This window comes from Notolepis coatsorum (assembly GCF_963971535.1).
Source record: "Notolepis coatsorum genome assembly, chromosome: 12".
Classification (NCBI taxonomy): Eukaryota; Metazoa; Chordata; class Actinopteri; order Aulopiformes; family Paralepididae; genus Notolepis; species Notolepis coatsorum.
Window position 1 is genome coordinate 53,207,915 of NC_140176.1, and position 10,941 is coordinate 53,218,855.

The 10,941-nt window shown below is 42.8% G+C and overlaps 1 protein-coding gene across 2 annotated transcripts; it reads left to right on the plus strand.

The window, feature by feature from the left end:
• Positions 1 to 321: 321 nt before the first annotated feature.
• LOC311238489 (inositol monophosphatase 1-like) lies at positions 322 to 10,259 on the plus strand. 2 transcript variants are annotated; one of them, XM_084326574.1, is made up of 9 exons: positions 322 to 340; positions 2,142 to 2,238; positions 2,732 to 2,865; positions 3,213 to 3,317; positions 3,590 to 3,635; positions 4,736 to 4,844; positions 6,626 to 6,734; positions 7,456 to 7,607; positions 9,826 to 10,259. In XM_084326574.1, exons 2-9 carry the CDS (start codon positions 2,176 to 2,178, stop codon positions 9,951 to 9,953), a joined length of 846 nt encoding a protein of 281 aa, XP_084182700.1. In that variant the 5' UTR covers positions 322 to 340; positions 2,142 to 2,175; the 3' UTR covers positions 9,954 to 10,259. The 2 variants fall into 2 exon arrangements, with proteins under 2 accessions (XP_084182700.1, XP_084182699.1); XM_084326573.1 differs by lacking the exon at positions 322 to 340 and adding an exon at positions 767 to 938.
• The last annotated feature ends 682 nt before the right edge of the window (positions 10,260 to 10,941 follow it).

Genomic DNA, 10,941 nt, shown 5'->3' on the forward strand with positions numbered 1-10,941 from the left:
TAGAGACATGAGAACGCTGCTATGGCGTAATATCTGCTTTGATAAGGTCCGATTACAACTGCTGCTGCTCATGCTTCGTGACTTGTTCATAGCTTACGTTCTTGATTTCGATGATTATGGAACAAAATCTCTGTGTAAAAAGAGAGACATACACAAACAGGCACACAGGCAGTCATACAGACTGCACACCTGCACCCGTGTGCGCACACATGCACGCACAAATGTACGCACGGATGCACGCATGGATGCATGCACGCACAGGGATGCGAAATTTACAATGATTTGCCAAGGGAGCTCTCAAAATCGTTTCCAGCAGTGGAATGCAACAAAGGACAATAATGTGAGTACCCAATAACAAGACTGTCAGGAAACAGGAAACCAGCCAAGAATTTTTTTTTGTTTCGCCGGTGTACCAATCCCATGTCAGAACCAAGTCAGGCAATGGGCTGTCCTCTTGAGAATATGGAACTTTGCACACTGATCAATATACAGTATACAGTATACTGTACTAGTCGTGTGCTGTAGCATATGGGAAATAATGCAAAGACCACATAATACTAGAAATGGTAGAATATGTGTGAGTGATGAAGCACTCTCTACTTCTGTTATTGGGTGGTTTTAAACATCACAGGATTAGGATGCACTGCATCATCGAGTGGTTACAACCATCTCATGCATTGCAATTTCCCATATAGGCTTGTCCTCATTTCGGTAACCATCAGCATCATGTTGTTGCAAGTCTGGCTTTTATGACAACACAAGGTTTTTTTTCCACCTTCCGAGGGGGTAGTAATGAGGAAATGTGGCAAGGGCGGTGCTAGTACTTTTCCCTGTGTTAGTCGTATGCCAGCTATTTTATATATCCTCTGGTAGAGGCAACTTCTACTCGTGGAATTACACAGAAAGGCAGCGCCGTTGATAAAACCCAACTTTTCAAGGTATGATTTTCTTCTTTTCATTAAAACTTTTTATAATAAATAGATGCAACGGCTATCAGTAAGATGATGTGCAGGTGTGCGATTATCCTCATAGTGGACGTTTAGTCTCCAATAAAAGCGTGCATTACTGCTCAACTTATCTTCTCTGCATTATGTTAGAGAGACTAGGGAGATGTGATGGATGACTATTGAGAGAGGTGGATGAAGGCTATGAGTGTACTAATGCAGTGAAACTGTGTGTGTATGTTAGTACAACAAGTTCAGCTGAGGTCTCAGTCTTACAAACTGAAGGGGCATCCTCTCTGCAGCTATAACAGTTTCACTCTTTTTATTCTACTGTTACACTGTGTTACATTGACAAAATGTTAGTTTTGGATGATTTCTTGAAAATTACATGATCTTTTTGTGGGATAATTGAAAAAGACAAGTTGTTTTTTGACCCATGATCATACATTAATGCTTCTTATTACAACAAGCCATGTGTACTGTAGTTAAGTTGTGGCGCTTGTAAAATCCATGGCTTGTGGTACTGCCAGTTCTCAGGAAAGAAAAACTGTTCTCTGAGGACAGACGGATGCCAGCAACAAGGGAAGTGTTATATAACCCCGATCTGTCCTGAGAGACGATTGCCGTGGTTCTCACAGTATCCTTCCGTGAGCCTCAGACAGTGTATCACTGTTTCATCTCAGTGAGACATATCACTGGGATTGGGGTTAATTAATATTTATTAAATAATTATTAGTAACCTATACATAATAAAAAAAAAATACTATGTGCCATTTGAAATCGAATTGAGCTGAATTCAATTAATTTGAACCATTTATGAATTGCATTTTACACAGTCTTAGTTGAATAGAATTAGCTGATAGTTTAAAAGTGACAAGATGACGCTCAGTTTTTACAGAGTACGGGTGCTTCGTCCAGTTTTCTCTAAAAACCTTTAATACAATTGGACACGTTTTGAAGAGAATTAAATACACCGTTTGAACATAAGATACAAAATTATACAGCGTCCCTTTCAAACGGTATACTTAATTCACTTCAAACTATTTTCCTTTCAATGGTGGTTTCGAATTTGAAGTGAGTGCCTAATTGCGGCAGAACAACTATCGACTACTATCAATAATATTTGTTGCTAATGTTTTTAATCTCCATGCTTTTAAAGCCATCGCTGTGGTCTGATAAGCGTATGTTTTTTTGCAGGCTCTCGTAGAGGAGGAACCCGCTGAGAAACAACATGTCTGACCCCTGGCAGGAAGCTTTTGACCACGCTGTTGCAGTGGCGAGGAAAGCCGGAGTGGTAAGCTTGAGCGATCGGCTCATAATATACGTTTCATCTCAGTAGTTCCTCTACACAAAGCAACGGTGAGGAGGCCAAACAATGTTGCTCAAGGCTTTTCATTTTCAAATAGCGTAGTTCTCATTCCCTTGTATTCCTAGGTGTATCTCAGTCTGAACATTTATCATAAGGAGAAAATGTGCAGAAAAACAAAACTGTTGACTGGTTCAACTTAAGAGAGTGCTTGGAAGCTGTCATGGTGACGGAGAGATGATTTATTGTTTGTAATATCAGAACTCCCTCCAAAAAACCTAATATGGGAATGTTTGCCAAGAGAAATGTGAGTATGTGTGGTTAACCCTTTCATATGTCTGATCTCGCATACATGAGATCATTCTGACGATGATGTAACAACAGCTACTGGCACCCTGAGACTCGTAACATTGTTTTATAATTAGAAGATAGCGTTTCCAAGAGGGAAAAAGAACAACCTCTGCACGTTCTGTTTGACCAGGTAATCAGGGCTGCCCTGGAGAACGAGGTGAAGGTCATGACCAAGAGCTGCTCGGTGGACCTGGTCACGCAGACCGACCAGAGGGTGGAGAAGATCATCATCACCTCTGTGAAGGAGAAGTTCCCCACACACAGGTGGTGACACATCCATTGATCCATTTACCTTTATGTTAAGTTAAAGTGGTATGTGGTCCAGTTATGCTGCTCTGATTACGTCCTCTTGAAGTGGGCAGGCTTCAAATGGGACACAATTCTTGCCATGTTTTCTATGCAAAATATTTTTACTCAACGGTAACTAGTAGCTGATGGGTTCAGATAAATGTAGTACAAAGTAAAAGTATAAAGTTCCCTAAAATGAAAATACTCAAAATACAGTACTTGAGTAAAAATACTTAGTTACCTTGCACCACTGACAATAATACAACAGATAATACAAACACAAGTGTCATAATATAGCCTTTATCTCATCCCTCGTGTTTCAGTTTCATTGGAGAGGAGTCGGTGGCGGCTGGGGAGCCTTGTGTATTTACAGACAACCCCACTTGGATCGTTGACCCTGTGGATGGCACTACAAACTTTGTCCATGGGTAAGATATCTTCAGATAACTTCTATCTGCCTTTTTAAATGAAGGTTCAAGTCATTGGCAGCCTATTTAACCAAGTCTGCTGTTGGTACTTTCAAAAACTGTTCCACACTGGTGATTGTGTTGCTGACAAATTAGCACCAGTGTTGTTGGAATACATTGTTATTAGCTGTTATTGTTACAAGCACTTTCATACCGAGTTGACTTACACTAGCGATGGCTGATTCTTGTGAATTGCGTAGAAAAACGTGTCATTCTGCATTACCTATTCACAGGTTTCCATTTGTAGCAGTGTCAATTGGCTTTGCTGTCAACAAAGAGGTATGTTTAAAATAATGACTGAAATCGATGTGACCAATACGTTTAGAGTTTCTTATGTTTACATTTAGTCATTTAGCTGACGCTTTTATCCAAAAGCAACTTACTAATTGTGTACAACAAGACAAGTCAGCAGGAGTGTTCTGAGTGAAGGGTAAGTGGTATTGTTGGGTCTAGCGGTGCTGAATTAGCAGCAGGGGTAGGGACATTCCTATGGGCCCTCATCTTGGCCCTGGGCCCTCCACAACACACCAATGGTTGCCCCTTAACCCTTTCACTACCGCACTACCAAACGGTTAACCCTTTCACTGCGACAACACACAGAAGGTTAACCCTTTCACTACGGTTACCGTCGGTAGTGTGATAGTAAAGGGTTAACCTTCTGTGGTGTGGCAGTGAAAGGGTTAAAGTTACACATTACATTAGTTCAGGCTTACACCAATAACCAAGAGAGTGCAGAGAAGAAGAGTTGTGCCAAACTGGCGGTTTGGCGTGGATGCAAACTACACAAGTGTGCTTACCCGGCTGTGATAGGCAGTGATTGGTATGTAGATGGTTGAGCATAGGGAATGGCAAAGGGGGAATGGAACAAAGTGACAGAGTCAGGAATGACTCATGGTGGAAGGGGAAAGCTGCATGGGTGTCTACCTGTAGTGTGTGTGAGGAGAGATAGGGTGGAGCAGGGGGCCTTAGGATGAGTGCATGAGGAATGGTGATATGTGTCATAGGTTCTCCTGAAAGTACGTTATAAATTATAATATATATTCAATTCTAACTGATGGGTGGGCAGACCAACCTGTACCAGCTGCTTGATTGCAGCTAATTAAACAACTGGGTACATACACACTGCTTATGAGTAGATCACATGACTTGAGTAACTTAAACAATGTGTGTGTGTGTGTGTGTGTGTGTGTGTGTGTGTGTGTGTGTGTGTGTGTGTGTGTGTGTGTGTGTGTGTGTGTGTGTGTGTGTGTGTGTGTGTGTGTGTGTGTGTGTGTGTGTGTGTGTGTGTGTGTGTGTGTGTGTGTGTGTGTGTGTGTGTGTGTGTGTGTGTGTGTGTGTATGTGTGTGTACTGTATGTGTGTTGTTTTATGTGTTTCCAGCTGGAGTTTGGTGTGGTGTATAGCTGTTTAGAGGACAAGATGTACACCGGACGGAAGGGGAAGGGAGCCTTCTGTGACGGAGATAGACTGCAAGTATCTGATGTGACAGGTGTGTGTGTCAAGTCAAGTGTTCCTTTATGAATCCCCTTGGGGAAATGCAGGCAGCATGGGGGGGAGGGCAGGTACAGGCAGGAAAAAAGATAATACTCGATAATAATAATAATAAAATGGAACATAATAATGGTAAATGGATGAACTGCATTTATATAGCGCTTTTATCCAAAGTGCTTTACAACTCGTGCCTCACATTCTCCCATTCACACACCCTTGGTGGAGGCAGCCATGCAAGTTCGGTAACCATGAACATCGGGAGCAGTTAAGGGTTAAGTGTCTTGCTCAAGGACACTTTGACATGCTGCTGGGAAGAGGATTACCAGACGACTGCTCTACCTCCTGAGCCACTGTCTGTATATAATATTATACAACGGCATGCAAATTTCTCGATTGTGATTGGCTGAAACAGTCATTTTACACGTCTTTATTGGCAACAATTCCACGCTGCTGGCCCAGGACCCGCCCACAACCGAACCACATCACATCACTCCGCCGGATCACAAGAAGGTGGACAATAATCTTTACAAATGGATATGTTGATAGCGACTAAACGACTAAATATCAAGCGATTCTGTCACAGCGAATGTCTTAGTCGTTTAAACAATGTTGGATGATGTAATTGATGAGTCTTGAATCATTCTGTAACAAAAGAAAAATCGCGGATTGATTGATTGATTAATTTTCAATTTTATTTTCAATTTTTTTTTCCTTTCGACTGTCAGCGCTCGCTCTAGTCTCCACCCACCGCCACACCCCCCCCCCCCCACATACACACACACACGCACACACACACACACGCACACACACACACACACACACACACACACACTCTGCCTGCAACGCGGGGGATAGTCAGAGAGCTGGGTGCTGCGCTGTTCTAAGTGAGCATGGCCTATTGAGTTGATTGATTGATTGATTGATTGCTAATTTTATTACTGTACGCTTGGTTTCCAACTGGTTAAGTTTAGGCCCTCTACAGTAGGTTTAAAAAAATAAATAAAAGAATAGGGTGAAGAAAACGTTTTTTTCCTATAGGGCAAAGAAAACTTTTTAATTTGTTTTACCTACTTTATATAGAAGCATCTAAGAATGAAGTTCTATGGAAAGTAGGTCTGCATTCCCTTAACAATTGTGTGTATTGAGCCGTACTGTATTGTACCCATTCTGCATCTGGTAATAAAATTTTCAATCAATCATTCCAATAATACACAGTTGGATGTGTTAGTTGGTTGGATGCACTTCAAGCTGCTTCCACATGAGGCAACTTCTCTCAATCATTCCAATAATACACAGTTGGATGTGTTAGTTTGGTTGGATGCACTTCAAGCTGCTTCCACATGGAGGCAATTTGTCTTTTTTGTAGTTGTGGGAACTACTTTTTCTGGCGGATGGTTTTTTCAATAAATCTTCGATTAATGTGTGTTTATTGTATAGAAATAAGGTTGGATGAATCTGGCAGTTGTATAAAAGCTTTACACCACTTGCAGTCGTGATTTGTGAACAATAAACCATGCCTAGGGGGGTCTAACGACCACCCCTAGGCATGGTTTATTGTTCACAAACCACTCCTGCGTGTGATGTAATGCTTAAATAATATATTCTATCGATCATAGGATACATTGTATACATAGTAGTAGCACACTGTGCCAGAGTCCATGCAGTGTTTAGTATTTAAGAGTGTATGTGTGTGTATGTGCCCATCCATGCTCGCCAGCACATTTCTCCTACGTACCGTCACGAAGCAGCACTTCAAAGCATAGTATGCTCTTGTTGCAGAAATCAAGAAGTCCATGATCATTAGTGAGCTTGGGTCCAACAGAACCCCAGACACCGTTTCCAAGATCTTCTCCACCATGCAGAAGATTCTCTGCATCCCTGTGCATGGGTGAGTGGACCTGCATTGCACACACACACACACACACACACACACACACACACACACACACACACACACACACACACACACACACACACACACACACACACACACACACACACACACACACACACACACACACACACACACACACACACACACACACACACACACACACACACACACACACACACACACACACACACACACACACACATTACTTATGCCACTTTTGTGGACATTGGATTTACTTACGTACATTCATTCCGTAGCCCCTAACCCTAACCTTAACCACTGACCTAAAAAATCATCTTCTTTTCTAAGTTGGTGTGTAGTCTGTAATGTATTGCAGATTTTAGGCTAACACACACACGTATTGTGCATAATTATGATCAATGTTGATCAATGTTCACTCGGCACTAGTCCTGTGGCCAGTCTGGACTGGTGAGAGCTCCGTGGCACCATGTGACCCTACACAGTATTCAAATCCCATCTGATCTCTGCCACCTGAAAAGAACACAATTCAGATTGCAAAGCTGGGCAATAAATAAATATGGGCAATAAGACACTTAGAATCTGAATATATATACTATGAGTAAGTAAAGTAAACAGTATACACAGGTGCATTATACACAGGCATATATAGGTGATACGTTATTATTCAACCCCCTTGAGACAAAGAGCATATTTCTCATCCTCTCGTACATTCCACGGTTTTGTCCCATCACAGGATCCGTGGGTCTGGGACAGCAGCCACCAACATGTGCCTGGTGGCCTCAGGGGCAGTGGAGGCCTTCTTTGAGATCGGGATCCATTGCTGGGACGTCGCCGCCGGGGCAGTTATAGTCACTGAGGCTGGAGGAGTATTACTGGACGTCAACGGTCAGTGGGTCTTCAGATTCTCACCTCGTAATGAGCGGAGGCCTATTGACTATCTCAAGCCCCGCCCTCTTTTCTCAATCCTCCAATCACACCTGTTGCTTTCGAGGAAAGCAACAGTTTGTCAGAGGAAACCAACAGTTGTGATTGGAGGATCAATAAAAGAGGGCATGGTTGGAGATGGGTCAATTTTTTTTTTTTTTTTTTTTGTCAAGTAATTACAAGTCAACTAGTTAGTGAATGAAAAGTTGATAACATAAAAATATGTATTAACTCTTTGGACGCCACGGACTTGAGCATCTTTTGTTCCTACCACGCCAACGCTCTAAGAGATAGGAATAAGTGGTGGTATTTGCAGGGCTATATCTATATCCTATATTATAGCTATGGATACAATACTATGGCCATTTTTACATCAACTATCTATCGTTCAATATGTGAAAAATAATAAATGTTTTCATCCATACGTTCGCGTGTTATACCGTGGTGAATATAAGTATAGTTTTAGAGTGATCCTGGTTAATCCCAGAAAACGGCGATATGCAGCAATATGTGAATTTCACTAAAAGTGTTGGCGTTTCTTGCCTGGACACGCTACTATTTCCAAATAAAATGTATATAATAGGTATTATGTTTCATCATGAATGCATGAAAGGGGGGGGGCGTCGTTTCTTGATGCTTTGATCGTCACCAACGGCATACGTTGTGGAGTAACGTTACACACACACACACGTTGCGATCGATGTGAAAGCAGGATTGATGTCATAATAGTCCTTACCTTCACTAGGAGGTACCCCAAAAAGAATATTCCAATTGTCTGATCGCGATTCCAAGTATTGGTGTCCATCGTGTCTCCAACATAATCCACCACAACAAATGCATAGGGCTCGACTCCCCTGACCCAGAAAACTGCGCCCGGAGGGATTTGAACGTAACACAGAGTAAGATACAAGGTTCCAAAGGGTGCTCGATACTGCCACCCAGCAGGATGCGGCCAGTATTGCACTTTAGCGATCTCAGGATGATTCCCTGTGGTAACCCGAGGTCCGTGTGCCTGAAATGAATAGAAATATCGAATAAAAGAAATAACGATGAAAACCCGACTATACTCTGGCGCTGAATGGTTGGCGAGTTAACCAGACTATCCTCAGGTCTGGCGTCCATTGAGTTAAACTAAATGCACTTTATGTCAAGTGTTTGTATTAGTGAGTTAATTTACATTAAATTTACATTTAGTCATTTAGCTGACGCTTTTATCCAAAGCGACTTACAAGTTCTGTAAGTCATCAGGAAGAGCACAACTCTATCAGCTGAGTAACAATGTTCATAAAGTGTTGAGTGCTACAGTGTAGGTTAGTTTATTAGGACAAGTGCATGACAGTAAGGTTAGTTAGGGTTAGATTTTTTTTTTATAATTTTTTTATTCAGATAATGGTTGAAGAAGTGCGTCTTTAGTCGACGGCGAAAGATTGGACGGGTTTCGGCTGTCCTAACTGGGGTGGGTAGTTCATTCCACCATTGTGGGGCAAGGACTGAGAATAGGCGACTTCTCTTTGATGACCCTCCCGGAGCTTGGATAGGAGTAGGTCTGAGGCGGCCAGAAGATGCAGAGCGTAGGGGTCTTGTGGGTGTGTAGTTAGAGACCATTGACCGGAGGTAGGCGGGAGCGGTTCCCTTTGCCGCACGGTATGCCAGGTCGAGGGCCTTGAAGCGGATTTGTGCAGCAATGGGGAGCCAGTGCAGGTCCCTAAGAAGTGGGGTGACATGGGCCGACTTCGGTAGGTTTGAGATCAGGCGGGCCGCTGCGTTCTGAATGAGTTGAAGAGGCTTAGTGGCAGTGGCCGGGAGGCCAGTGAGCAGTGCGTTGCAGTAGTCGAGGCGGGAGATGACTGTTGATTGGATGAGGAGTTGGGTGGCTTCTTTTGTCAGGAAGGCGCGGATCCTTCTGACGTTGCTCAGGAGGAATCTGCAGGTTCTGATTGTCGCTGCGATGTGAGCAGAGAAGTTCAACTGGTCGTCGAGGACAACACCAAGGTTCTTGGCGGTCGGGGACGCGGTCACAGCTGCATTCTCGACTGTGATGGAAAGGTCTGTCAGGGGGGAGGATTTGGCCGGATTTGGTGGCTATGCACACGATTTATGACTAACCCTTATGAGTAGATTCTATCGCTCTATTATATAATTAGTGAAAACTATTTTCTTACTTTACTTGACGATCCAGGGGGACCGTTTGACCTGATGTCTCGAAGGATGGTCTCAGCAAACAACAAAACGATTGCTGATCGCCTCATCAAGGAGATCGACATCTTCGAAGCGGAGAGGGATGACGCCCCCAGGGCCAAGAAATAAACGATGGCACTTACAAATGTTTTCACTGAATATGTCTACTGCCGCTGTCCTTTTTTTCAAATGTTTTGACAGTTTTCAAGTATTCACGTGTTTTCCAATGCCATACAACAGAGGCTGAAGTTAATGTTACTTCAAACAGTATGCAGATAATAATTTTTTCACCATCATCTATGCCTAGTATGCACAATGTTGGCTTAAAATGTATAAACAATATTCATGATTATAAGACATGAATGAACCAGTTGGAACTCAAGGAATGCACCGTATAACATCATAATAAAATGAAGATACCGTGTACGGTAATAATGGTTGATTTCTTCATTTGCATACTGGGTGTGTGTCTGAAAGTACATTGCAGTGCATTTTAATCACCGTAAATAACTTCTCTAACCGAAGGTTCAAGCGACCTCAAGGCTACATTCGTCGATCACATTTTGATTGAAGAGGGGAGACGGCTATAATTTTGCACTCACAGCATCGGCCCGCATTTCCGCACCAGAGTGATTTGCATATGTATGTGTGTTTGCCTGCCTGTGCGTGTTTATATGTTACAGTCTGCATGGATTCTCACCATGGAAACACATTCAATAATGTTCATGGTACTTTACTAATTTGACACCATTTAAATCTCTGCTCCACACACACACACACACACACACACACACACACACACACACACACACACACACACACACACACACACACACAGACAGACAGACAGACAGACAGACAGACAGACAGACAGACAGACAGACAGACAGACAGACAGACAGACAGACAGACAGACAGACAGACAGACAGACAGACAGACAGACAGACAGACAGACAGACAGACAGACAGACAGACAGACAGACAGACAGACAGACAGACAGACAGACAGACAGACAGACAGACAGACAGACAGACAGACAGACAGACAGACAGACAGACAGACAGACAGACAGACAGACAGACAGACAGACAGACAGACAGACAGACAGACAGACA